The sequence below is a fragment of the Etheostoma spectabile genome, chromosome 7 (assembly GCF_008692095.1).
Source record: "Etheostoma spectabile isolate EspeVRDwgs_2016 chromosome 7, UIUC_Espe_1.0, whole genome shotgun sequence".
NCBI lineage: Eukaryota > Metazoa > Chordata > Actinopteri > Perciformes > Percidae > Etheostoma > Etheostoma spectabile.
Window position 1 is genome coordinate 31,185,082 of NC_045739.1, and position 13,852 is coordinate 31,198,933.

The 13,852-nt window shown below is 40.9% G+C and overlaps 1 protein-coding gene and 1 long non-coding RNA gene across 4 annotated transcripts in view; one reads left to right on the forward strand and one right to left on the reverse strand.

The window, feature by feature from the left end:
* The window catches only part of hnf4a (hepatocyte nuclear factor 4, alpha), a 29,144-nt gene extending 17,181 nt beyond the window's left edge, over window positions 1-11,963 (reverse strand). Inside the window, exon 1 of one of the 3 annotated variants that reach the window (XM_032522140.1) lies at window positions 11,933-11,963. In XM_032522140.1, coding sequence (XP_032378031.1) covers window positions 11,933-11,948 — 16 coding nt within the window. In that variant the 5' untranslated portion in view covers window positions 11,949-11,963. Of the gene's footprint in view, window positions 1-5,800; window positions 5,983-11,932 lie in introns of those variants that run through there. The other 2 variants (XM_032522141.1, XM_032522142.1) reach the window with 2 other exon arrangements.
* On the forward strand, window positions 1,447-10,848 carry LOC116693271 (uncharacterized). Its single transcript, XR_004332880.1, has 3 exons — window positions 1,447-1,950; window positions 5,821-6,378; window positions 10,738-10,848. It is a non-coding gene; the product is annotated as an uncharacterized LOC116693271 (long non-coding RNA).
* Window positions 11,964-13,852: the final 1,889 nt, after the last annotated feature.

Sequence of the window (13,852 nt, forward strand, 5' to 3'; positions counted from 1 at the left end):
TGATGTGCTGGATACAGTGTAGAGGTCAGGGAGGGGGGGGGGGGTTGTCTTGACATACTGTACATACATATTCCCACAATACACAGGATGGACTGACACGTGCAGGAGGCTATAAAACACAAAGACCTATGGACAGAATAAATATCGCAGCTGTTTATTCTGATTGAAAAATTCTGATGTAGTCCCCCGTAGACATCCATTCATATTCACACTGAAATACGTCTAATCCCTGTCTAAATATTTAATATTCTTAAAGGAAGGAGAACGTTTTGTGGAATACTTTTGTTCCCTTTCCTAAGAGGTAAGAGGAAAAGATTTATAGCCGTACGTACCATGGACTATGACAATAAGGTATGTACGCTAAGTATGAAGCTACATCCTACTGTGGAGACATTGTCCTCGAAACCACAGTGGTTAACCCCGCGGTGGCGCTGGAGGAAAAGTCAGAGGGTCCCTAAAATCTCTTGGATTTGTTGTGTGGGAACCAAGAATGTCCAAAATGTCATGGCAATCCATCCAATAGTTGGGGACCGACAGACCAGATCCCAACGAACCAACAAAGTAAACACAGAGATACACTGGTAAGAGCCAATGAGGTGTAACCATGTATCAGCTAATATAAATAGATCATGTCACTGTATTGTGTGAAAATTCATTTAATATTGAATGTGGCGTATTCCTTTGTTCCACCAAAACAAGTTCCTTCCAGAGTCTATTTAGCAGAGCCACCATCATTGCAACACTAGACTATTGATGGTCTAATGATCATACCTAACATGTTTTAACACCTTTTCAAATCATTTAAATGGTTAAACATTGCCGGAAAGGTTAAGTATTTAGCAGAAGATAAAAGGACTTTTTTTTTGGACTGAAATACTTTGTGAGGTCAACCTTTAGAACAGCTGACAAAATGACGTGAGATACTCAACATGTACGCATTTAGTAGTAAAGGAAACAGGACAGATGGATGTGTGTAGTAGGTTGGAGTAATACCGACAACTCTGAGTTTGGTAATGTAGAAGAGGCAGTAGTACAGTGCAGTCTGTCACCTCAAATAAGTTAAATTAACTTTTAGTGTTTTTTATCCTGTGCCATACTTGCAGTTTTATGCATGAAATATCTTTTTTAATTTTCATATTTTTTGTCTGGGTCCCATGTTGGATTCAAGCTTTTATTGTGGGTTTCTCTGTTTGTGTTTTTTTTTTTTTTGCACAAGGGGGGTTTATGAGTTATGTTGTTTATGGCACAATAAAATCCAGTTTGTCTCATTATAAGCATTGTGAGCACAAAATAAATAAGCGGTTATTCAAGCCGAAGCAGAACTTTTGGCTGCAGCTGACAACAGCTGGCTGCCACGTAGCTGTTTCATCCAGTAGGAGGCTGGCATGTTGACATTTTTGATGGGAGAGCGCTGTCTTATAATCAGTCACCCAAACTCCTGCCCCGGGGCTAAAAGTCAAAGGATCGCCGAGACCTGATGTAACACTTGTGTGATTCTCCCCTTTGAAACTTCAAACTCCAGTTTGTGAACAAAGTCCCATATCTTCTGAATAGGAATCTTCGACCACTGGCCAAACTCCATTTGCAACCACTGCCTATTTGTACCTTCTCCTCAATGATTACATTTCATTTCCCCAAGTCCGATCTCAAAGGCAGGCTGCAGGGAAGCGACATAAGTAAGAGAAATCCCCCCCCCAAAAAAACAGGAACCAGCAGCTGGGAGGAAAAGAGGATCATGGTGGAGGAGTTAATAATAATGATGTGGAATACGCACTGTCTGGGGACTTCTTCAGGTTCTTTGTGAGAAAGCTGAAGCACATGGGGAACTGGGAGTGTTTGTGCAGCACCATCCAGGAGCGTGTTGATGTTGATAAGAGTGAAACAGAAGGAGACCATGTGCTGGCTGCAGCAGGTTGGAGGCTGCTGTGCTGCAGTAGATGGAGGAGATAGGTGAGTAGGGTGTCATGGCAAAGACCTTGTCAACAGATAACTATCTGCAAATAACATCGCTTATGCAAGCCCCTGTGGCTGACTGGGGGAATATCATGTTTTTCTACGCCACTGGAATATTATCAATGACTTTCATTGCTTCCAGTGACACAGATTGATTCTTTTGCTAAGATCAAATGACTTTTGTATTGCTCAGCTTTTCTATTTTTTTTTTTTTCCTGTCACACAATGACTCTACATCTCCAGTGAAGTTAATCTGACCTCAGAGGCCAACACATTGTGTTAACCAAAGCCAATTGCATCCCCTTGTAGTGGTCATTTTTTAAGGGTTTCGTGCTAAAATGAAAAAATGCCAATTTAGTTGTGCCAATCAGAGGCCTTTCCATGTTAATGAAAAAGATAAAAAATGAAATGTTTTTGGGTTCTCTTCAGCCATATGACCTTTGAGACCTTTTTAGGGGGACGTTTAACAGAGTTTTATAAAGATCCTCGTCAAAATTGTTAAAATCGTAACTGTGAAACAACAGAAGAGTTGTGATTTCGTCGTCATCCATGTTGAATATTTGGTCTCAGGGTAATGATAGCCTGCTGTTGCCTATTCAGTTCTTCAGTATCTTTTGATGTTACTGGGTGATAAACAGTTAGGGGAATAAATGAGGGAGGTATGTAGTTGTAGAAGCATAATATAATACTGTGATATTTCTTTCTTTTGAAATTTATTCCGACACTGTCTGCTGTCTTTGAGTCTAAAATGTCCTTAGAGTACAATAATACTGCATTTCAGTGCACTTCTTCATAACTTTTGCATGAGAAACACAACTTTAACTCTCATGCACAATCACTAAAAGTATTTCTTTATGTCACATATTTCCCTTTTGTTCCGGCCAAAATAACCCTTCAACACATCGACTTTCAAGCCAAAGACAACATTCTCAAGATAAAATCTCTAATCTACCAAAAAACATGTTACACATGAGTCCGACTGAAAAACTCAAGTAGCCTCCGTGACACCAAATAAGTAAACAATTGCTTCAATAAACACGGAGACCCATGCAAGACGTAAATCAATCACAGCGGGTGATAAGGCGCTGTAATCATTAACTCTGTTCTGCTGAGGATTCATTTCGACTGCCGGGCCAATCAGCCTCCGTCAGCAGCTCTGCTCCGAGCGACTTTATCTCTGAGGTTCTCTCCGAGGTCCTCGGGTCAGCACGCCATCCATTAACCTCCACCGCTTGAATAACAAGGCACTAAATATTTAAAAAATCCAACATTATCCTGTCAGCACACAGGGCCAAAATCTATAGAATGCAATGTAAAAACAAAGAATTTACAAATATTTGGGATTACTTTGCTTGATTCAAGAATGCTGACACACTGTAATGGAGTAGTCTGCTGACCAGTGGTGGAATGTAACTAAGTACATTCACTCAAGTAGTTTGAAGTACAGTGCTTCATGCCACTTTCTCCTTCTACTCCGCAACATTTCAGAGAGAAATATTGTACTTTTTGCTCCACTACATTCATCTGGCAGCTTTAGTTACTTTACACATTAAGATGTGAAGACATGTGATTTATGAAATCTGATGTTTTTATTATAAAAAAATGAAACTAGCAGACAATATAAGGGCCTATAAGTCCAGCTGAGATGATTGGACCATTAAACACACAGCTGTTTGGATCCTTTACACTTTCTACAATGGGAGGAGTTTTCTGCATCAAATACTTTTACTTTTGAAACTTTTAGGGGACTGCATGTGGAAAATATTCTCTCGTTGTACAAGATTCTTGTTTTATAGCGCACTGTCCCTGTCTTGAAATATATAAATTACATATATAGTACATTTTCCTGATGATACAACATACTTTTCCTTAAGTAACATTTTCAATGCAGGACTTTTACTTATAACAGAGTATTTTTACAGTGTGGTGTTAATACTTTTACTCAAGTAATGGATCTGAATACTTCTTCCACCACTGCTGCAGTAACTGATCCTCCTGTAACATTTCCTCAGACAGTTTAAACCAGGGGTCTCAAACTCAATTTACTTGGGGGCCGCTGGAAGTAGAGTCTGGGTTTAGCTGGGCCGCATCAAGTATTCCAAAAAAACCCTCTATTTCCTCAAAAAAGGGCGCGGAACTGCCGGTGCTTTAAACCCCTAGATCTGATATGGTTGGTGAATTTCACAACAACAGACATCACATTGTCAAACCTCAGGCATTTGCCACAAAGGGCACTTAGCTAGCTTGACAACGGTTACGCCGCTGTCAGGAGACTACGGTAGCCCATAAGTAACATGCGCAATGACAAAAAGTTTCAGAACGCGCGGGCCGCACTAACACTTAACTTTGATGTCAAGTAGGGGGCCACAAAATATCATCCCGCGGGCCGCAATTGGCCCCCGGGCCGCGAGTTTGAGACCCATGGTTTAAACACTCATCAGCTCTTTTTTTTTTTTTTTAGCTCAGGTCTTTCTATCCTACCTGCACAGGTGCATGCTGCTCTCTCCTGGTCACAGGCTTGTCGACAGTGGTGGAGGAAGTATCCCAACAACTTTTCTTAAGTTAAAGTCCTGCATTCCAATTTCTTTTGTTGAGTAAAAGTGCAAAATGTGGATGTGCATTCAAATTGCTGCTGCAGACCTCTGCGGTGAGGTACTCAGATTCTTTACTTAAGTAAAAGTAGCAACACTAAAATATTCTACTATTACAAATAGAAATCCTGCGTTGAAAAATGTCATTTAAAATCGCAACCCCCATCATCCCCTCTGTAAATTACACCTCCATCAGTACATTAGTTAAAAGTGCTTTGTTCCTCCCCAACACTAAGTAAAGTACCTTAAATATATTGAGTACTGTATTGTTTTACTTGAGTCTGGTACTTGGGTGTTCTACGTGACCTTCTGTTTTCTAATGCTGAACCCACTACACCTGGCAAGCTAATTGGATCAGAATCTGCTGCCATGTAGGTTTTTGATATACAAGGAATATGCTTTGGTGTGATGGTGCATAACAAGAAACACAAATGTAGAAAATTACAATAAAAATATTAAAGAAATATGTACAATGTAACCTTTTAACATGAAATAGCTAGGCAGTAATGTGCCAAAATATATTCTAGGAGATGTGCAAAGGTTGACAGTATTAAGATGAAAAAAAATAGTCACTGCACAAAGAAAATAGTCCAAAAAGATGTATAGACAGATGTGATGACAATGATGACAATAATGAAGGTGTGTGTGTGTGTGTGTGTGTGTGTGTGTGTGTGTGTGTGGTGTGTGTGTGTGTGTGTGTGTGTGTGTGTGTGTGTGTGTGTGTGTGTGTATTGGTTGGAGGCCCAGCTGATTTCCTCATTTTTTAGAGCATAAAAGCTGCATAAGCCTCCGGTTTTATGGCACAGAAAGTCTCGGAGACATTAAAATCAGAACTTACACTGCCATCATGTGGACACGTAGCACACACTCAATTCACTGCACCAACCACACTACACTACCACAACTGTTGAATCACTGAATACAATATTCATCACATAGAATCCAATAAGTGGGCTTGTCAAGATATTGTAACACATTACTTAAACATTTTCCTCCATGAAGCCGCTCTTACGAACAGTCAACATTTAAAGCTTTCCACTTTCACATTTCTGTCGCAGGATTCAAGCAGCAGTGAACCAGAAACACACCATGTACTCGTGTGTTTAGTGTGTCAGCTTCTAGCAGCTTTGCTTCCCATAGCTCACCAGTTTTAACGCACTTTTAACAACAGCCGCTTGTTGCTTGCCCTCCATTCTGGGAATAATCACACTGACTCCTGATTCTCAAAGCTCTCTCTCTCTCTCTGTTCCCGTTACCTGTGTCTGGGTCGATGAAGTGCAGCGTCCCATCCTGGCCATACATCCCTCTGAAGGCCGAGCCCTGACAGTGAGCCAGCCAGCTGAGCGAAGGCCCATGAGCCTCAGCGGCTCTCTCAGGCCCGGCCAGGCTGAGGCAGGCTGGGAGGAGAAGCAGGGCCACTGCTGCTGAATAGTGCTGTCTGGCTTGTAAGGGCCCACAGCACCCAGGGCTAATCCCCCTAATGCCTGTCACAATGAGATTTGATTGGAGACTTGAACACCCGGATTAAAAGTGTCAAGTCATACCTACCCTCCAAATGGGCTGCTAATTGGGCTAAACACCAGAGGGGCACTTCTACATCACATTTTTATTACAGTCAAATTCAATTTCACTTCCTTAGCTGAGTTTTTCGTCCACCAGGACACAAGCTTAATACTTTCCATACAGCTATGTTCTTAATCTTTTTTTATAATAAATTATGTCAGAGATGAAGTACATGTTGTTGCTGTCTGATTACATTCACGCTGTCACAAGATGGCAAAAGGGAAAGCAAAAGCAGCCCGCCATTGACACAGTCAGAGACTTCATTACTGCAGTATCTGTCTCAGCGTTCACATTCAAAAGAAGTAAATCCAGATGACATCAAGAAAAAAGGTTTTTAAGGGCTTAAACATATTTTGACGTGGTTAAAAATGCGTAAAAACACTCCACTTAGATCAGAAAAGCACATGGAAATAGCAAAAGTTACATAATTATAAAAAAAAGAAAAATAGAAACAAGGGGAACACAAAGACTAAATACAGAAGGTAACAAGAGGCAGGTGGAAAACATCAGACAATCACAAGAGCGGGAAAAAGCAAAGACAGGACAAGAATCCCAGATCGTCAAAATAAAACAGGAAACAGCGGCAAATACAAAACTGAGAAAGGGACTATCAAAATAAGACAAAACACCAAAACCATATCATCTCCACGTGCAGCATGCATTCCATGCGTCGGATCAGTTTGCTGCTTTGTATCCACTGCTGATGCTACAAAATATGATGTCTCACTTCAGAATTACTAACGTTTTTCTCTCTTTTGTTGAGTTGAGGCCTCCATTGTGTTTTCCACACGGCCCTGCCACCTCACGCCCTTATATGGGAATTGATGGGGCGTTTACCCACGCTACACAGCGTGCACGAGAGCAACGGGCAAGAGCTTTCAACTTCCGAAGACATTGGGATTCATGATTCTAGGAACACACCTGCGAATAGTTCTGCTGTTGAAGAACACGTCTTAGCGACTTTCTTAACCCTTGTATGGTATTCGGGTCAAATCGACCCATTTCAAATTTTTACAAGAAGAAATAGTATTATATATAGTACATTTTTCATACCTGAAAATCAATTGCCTTACCTTATTTTCTGTGACAAACGTGTATTCCTGACTCAATTCAGAAAATTATTCTGGATTTGACCACTGATGTTTTTTCCATAGTGGATTTTTAACATGAATGACAAAAAATGAACCACACTTCCAATTTTAATTGTGTGCTAGTAGAGACTGATTGCATTCCCTTAACATTTATGTTATCTCAATTGTTCGAAATTGAGATATTGACAATATTTGTTAATAGATCAAGAAGTAAAATTGTATTTCAGAATTGTTTTTAAAACCCCAAATAAGTCACGGGTCAGTTTGACCCGAGGGACACGGGAGGGTCCCGAAAGTGAAGACAACACAAGGGTTAAGGACAGGAAGATATTGGTGAATGAGGCCCGTTTCGAACGAGGCCCACCTTACTGTGTCGACAAGATGTTTTTGTGAGTCATTTGAACCGTTAACTTGGGCTCCGTCACTCCGATGGTGTGTGTTAAGGAGCCTCTCCGTGGCCCTCTGTCAAGTCATTCAGCTTTGTGGGCAAACACACATCCGCTGAGGAGCTGTTGAACGGCTGCTGCTGTGTTTGCATTCAGCAGGAGATTCTGCAAACAGCAGAGCTCGGGAGTTTGTCCAGGTTGTGACCGTTGGGCAATTAATCCCATATGTCTGACACGAGTTGTGTGTGTTGTAGGAAACCGGGCTAAAAACACTCGACACCCTCTCTTTCCTGAATATGAACTTGGAGATGTAAAACAAACTGACTGAAGTTGTCCCAACCAATCCCGATCAAGCTGCACAACAGAGCAACATGCAATAAACACACCAGCGCTGGAATTAACACAGTCACTTTTTAACATGTCGTACTGACATTTGTGTTGATTTTAAGTTGATTTTAGAATGGTTTCTCTGTTACATGCTTGTGTTGTGAAATAACAGTTTGTGGCAACACAAATTCCCCCTCTGGGACAATAAAGTCTGTTCTTTTCTATTCTATTCTAAGCAGACGGTCTGTTTCATTTCCTCTCTAGCGGAGTCTCAAAAGGCTGTTTTGTCGGACATAACTACCAGACATCCCTCTGATTTTCAAGAAATTGATCAAAATCTTTGACACGCTTGGCTGTACTCATGGGCATGTTGAACCTGCAATGCTTGCTAGAGTCATGTCAGCACAGGTTTGAAGAAAACAGCGATTTGCACTTTGTTTGGACAATGAAGTAGAATATAACCCGATCTAGGCCAAAAAGAGGCTTAGCGTAGGCAGCAGCCAAAGAATGCACATGTAACATAAATGTCCTGCTTTTGGAAGATTTGTTGAGCATACTGTATACTGGATAAACAAACCCTTTCAGAAAATGTTCAAGAGACCATTCATGGATAACAGAGGTTGCTAATGCAATGGTCACTGGCTTTAAAAATCAGGGACATGTGATACATACTGTACATAAAATTCAATTCTCTAGTTTGGACTCCTTTTTTATAGCATATAGTTTAAAGGATAAGGCAAAACAACATGTTAGTCTATCTATAAAAACATCCTTCCTACCCTGTCTGTAGCCCATTTGTACCCACTAAAGACTTATCCTTAACCTTCATGTTGTCCTCGGGTCAAATTGGACCCATTTTCAGTTTTTTTAACACAAAAATAAGCCCTGAAAATGTCACCATCAGAAACATCAAATAACATTAAAAAAAAAAGCACCCAAGACATTGAAAAAGTGACAAAAATGTCAGAAAAAGCGATAATAGTGCTTCATGGTTGACGGGAAGACAACAAGGGTTACAGGTCATGAATGTCCGCTGTCATGTTAGAAAAAGGCTCAGGTATTTCTAAAAACACATGGGCACTGTAGTTTATAGCAAAAGTTAATTAGAGTGTTTGTTGGGAACTGTTCATAACTAACAAATGTAATACCCAGTTAATGCTCTAGTGAGTATTTGGGGCAGCAGGTGTGTGTGGGATTGAGTCAGAATAAAAGTACAGTGTGTGTTTATGTTGAAGGAACCCAGAGCAACAGTATGGCTTTTTAATAGTTTTTTGGAAAACAATGTAAGAAAAAGAAATAATATCACCAGACGTGTCCACTAAAGACGAGATCAGTGCTGATGGCGTTGAACGATGCCTCAGATTGGATTCGATGTGTGAAATGAGTACTTAATGGCTGCCATAATTTACTAGTGAGGATTATCCCCAACACAATCAGATCTTTGTGTGGTTGTTCGTGTCTTGTTGATAGAGATATTGTCACTTTTTCCCCCAACGTATTATCATTATGTAATTACTGGCATCAGTGGTAGTTTAATATGGAAGATTTCAAATGCCTAATAAACACAAATCAAAATAGAATACACATTACGTGAATGTCGTTTTTATGTAGCATATGCATCAACTGTGTCATAATTGAATGTTTTTTCAATTACAATTGTTTTGCCCTTTGTCTTTCATAACTGAATGAACTGAACTCTGACCTGAACCTAGTCAAACTTCGACATGTATGTTTGCTCCTTTGAATATTTGACCAATAGCAAAACGGAGAAACAGAGAAAAAAGGAGCTTTTTTAGCTGTTGTATCATGCATTTTTATTGAACTTCTTCTGTTGGAATAGCCTACAGTCTGCTCCACAACAGAGGCATTGTTTGCCGACAGATGATGAGGCAAATACATCTTTTGAAATGTACATAATGATGAATACATCTCCTTAACATCTCATCCACCAGGCTTGTTTGCACGATCATCAGAGGCACTGTACCTGCGTCCAGCACTTAGCCCCGCCCCAAGACGATTGTGATTGGTTTTAAAGAAATGCCAATAAACCAGAGCATATTTTTCACCCATCCCAGAATGCTGTGTGGACTGGCCAGACCTTCCTTTGCAGAGCTGTGGAGGAAGGTCTGGCAATGCAAGCCTAAGAGCAGCCCAGATCACCAACCAGCATTGTGAGCAGTCACAATGTCACAAAACTAGAACAAGTGTTTTCGCGCTACAGTTATTCACATTCCTAAACATTTTTTTATAGTCCCATCCTAGTATCATCTAGATCGAGTCCCATTAAATGAATTTGAGGCCATGTTAAAAGGCTGTGTAACTCAAAAATGTGACTGCCACATGTGACCTGTTCCTTTCCTCTATGTGTGATGCTTAGATTGTTTTGACTATGCTGTATTTCTATTTAAATTGTAACTGGTGGGCTGTCTTGGCCTGGTCTCCTTCAGAAAAGAGATTTCCATCTCAAGGGACTTCCTGGTTAATAAAGGTTAAATTAAAAAAATAATCATACGTTAGGTGTAAGATGACTTACAGTGAAGAATACAGTGTCACAGACTGGTTAAAGGTGGAACAGGAGCGCCTGAGTCCCTTTCTGTTGCTGGGCCTTCAGCCTTTTTATTGATAGCAATAAGTTGCTGCAATAGATTGCAGAGAAATGGGGAGAGCAAGTGTAGGACATGGCTAATTATAGGTGGATTAACATGACCCACATCTCTCCCCGGGCTTCCACAATAACATGGATCACACAGCAATATCTGTTCAGGGGGAAACCAACTCTTTAGCCACATTAATTAATATTTGGGTAATTTTTTGTCATTTGGCCAGACCTTTGTAAAAATTTGCATCTCCTCATCCCAATGTGACATGCAAATCATTTGACGAATGACCACAGGAGTAAAAACCAAACTTCCATCAACCGCTTTGTCTGAAAGCCGCTTTCATTGAAATAGTTCATAACAGACATCGCAGGTACTGTACGTAGTCTGCAGCAGCAACGTGAAGAGAGACGTCTGTACAGCATCATATACTGGAGCCATAATAAAATATTAAGCTTCATCATATTTCAGGCTTTACAAAGAGAAGGTGTTCGTTCAGCCCTTCAGGTTCCAGAAGAAAAATTACCTTTTAAAACTCCTTTGTGTATCAACTGCACCAACAACATCCAGCTCAAATCCTTTCAAATCATCCTCTTATCCAGTGGTGGAATGTAACTAAGTACATTTACTCAGGTACTGTACTTAAGGATAAATGTTGAGCTATTTGTACTTTACTTGAGTATTTTCTTTTCATGCATCTTTCTACTTCTAATCCCCTACATTTCAGAGAGAAATATTGGACTTTTTACTCCACTACATTCATCTGACAGCTTTAGTTATTTTACACATTAGCATTTTTGCCCACAAAACACATGTAGTTATGAAATCTGATGCTTTATTATAAATTAAAGTACCCAACAATATAATGGCCTACAAGTCCAGCTGAAATGATAATACCATTAAACACAGCTGTTTGGATCCTTTACACTTTTTCTGCATTGAGTACTTTTACATTAAATACTTTAAGTACATTTTCCCAATACATAATTTTACCTGAGTAACATTTTCAATGCAGGACTTTTACTTGTAACAGAGTATTTTTACAGTGTAGTATTAGTAGGATCTGAATACTTCTACCACCACTGCTCTTATCCCCCTGAGACTTGATATACTCCCAACTGCTCTGACATCTCAAAAACCTTTGAACCATCATCATCATCACCATCGAGCCCAGCTGCCGGGGCCTTTCCTAACAACCTCCATCTCTGTGACACACCTCCTGGATTACAGCCGTGTGACAAGGGCCGACACCAATGGCGATGATGTTTCCACCCTGAATCTGCTCTGATCCGGCAGAACTCTGCACAAACCGCCGATGAAGAAAGAAGACTCAAGCAGCTGCCGTACTCAACCTTTCTTCCCCCCCCGCTGAAACCACCGGGCCGAGGTGATAAAAACAACACATACAATAAGTGTGTACTCACCAAATGGAAGCTCCATACTTGAAGTGACTTGTGTGTTTACATTGACCATTTCGTCCTCTGCTTCCTCTCCAACATGCGTTTAAAATCCACTTTTTCCTCCCTCCCTATAAGGTGTAAAATGTGGAAGTTTGCCGCAGGTTGCTGCAGTGGGAGAAGGCTGTTGTTGGTGCAAGGTAAGGCCGGTGTTGCCGCTGTTATCTTATTGATTTTCCTAATCTGGGCAAATGTGGGTGGGGAGGTTAAACAGTAACCAGGCTCGTATGGACACCAATCTATATAGCAGCTGTAACTAAGGCAACGTGATGATAGAAACTCAAATAGACATGAAGTTATGATGTGCGTTTCCCCTCTTTCTCATCCCCAAATGGCAGTTTTTCTAGATACAGATTAGGAGTAAATAGGAACGCTGGATAAGAAACTGAATTCATGCTAAAAGGAGAGAGAGAGAGAAAGCGGGAGGCTGGAGAGGGACAAAAGACAGCAGGAGTGGAGAATGTACCGAGGGTGGGAGCGGACAAACTGTGGATGGTGAGTGACGTCACCACTTTTTGTTTTGACCGAGGAGAAAATGTTGCTGACGGATATAGAATGGCCCGGATCACCTGTGGACGGCAAAACACCCGCCGACATCTAATTTATAAATCTTATTTTCAGTCCCCTGGCTGAAATGGATGTGTCCCACCTGTTTCCCTTCACAATGGCAATTTTGCCCCATGCAGCTCCATCTGATAGAGTTTACCAGTTTCACAAGCAAGTTGTTTTCTGAGGTGTTTAACCTGACAACCTTGTACAATCGTGTAAATATTAGACGTGATAAATTAGACATTGGATTAATCACTTTTTGTCACATCTTTACACTGGTAAACACCATTAAATCCAAAGGCACTCTTGTTGAAAAATTATAAAGAAATCCTTTAATGATGCGGCTAATGCATAGTAAAAAGTAAAAAATACGCACCTATGCGTTGCAGCATACAGGCCGTCTTCAAGCTAACGAGAAGCAGTAATTAGTTTTATGGTGTTTATGTAATTTATAGTCTCTTGATGAATAATTTAACACCGTTTGATTTCGTACTTAGAGTTTGAGAAGATTGATCCAATCTCATTTCTCTGTACATTTAATACAAAGCTACACCCCGCAGCATTAGCTTAGCATAAAGGCCGGAAACGGGGAACAGCTAGCCTGGCTCTGTCCAATGGTGACTACCAGCACCTCTAAAGGCTGTGTTATGGTTGTGCGTACCCCTGCAGACCCCTCTGCGTCTACACCGGACCCTACGCTGTAGCCTGACGGGCACTTCTCAAAAATTTTAACTACAAGTCGCAGCGACGCACGTCGCTCGACCGAGGCTTGGTGGCGTGGCATTCCCCCCCAACTCATATCCTGGTTCTCCTTCTCCATAGCAACACGAAATCAAGAAGGAGGTTCAACGGCTCACACACACACCAGCGCACAAGTATAAACATTAGGCCACTTACATAGGCTACGGCAGAAAGCTCTGCGTGGAGCCTCCGCACAACCATGAAACGGCCTTAAAGGAGAATTCCGGTCAATTTCAACTCGTAGCTCTGTTGTTTGTAAATGTGGAGGTCTGTCAGTAGAGAGAAAAACAAAACCAATCGGTGCTGTCTACACCGAGTTATCCTCCTGCTAGCATTAGCATCCAACAGGCTTGAGCAGGGCAAGTTTTAAATGTGTTTTTTGCCTCTAAACATGTTCAAAATGTGATTAAAAGTGCCTACCCGTGTGCAGTGAATCCTTCAGAGTGAACACAATGAAAATGACTGCTAGCTGTGCATGAAAGTTGTGCTAATTCAGCTGTGTTTAGTTCCGGTGTTCTGTCCAATCTGAATTTTGCACTTAGCAATGCCCAAGACGATTATGATTGGTTTAAAGAAATGCCAATCAACCTGAGCATG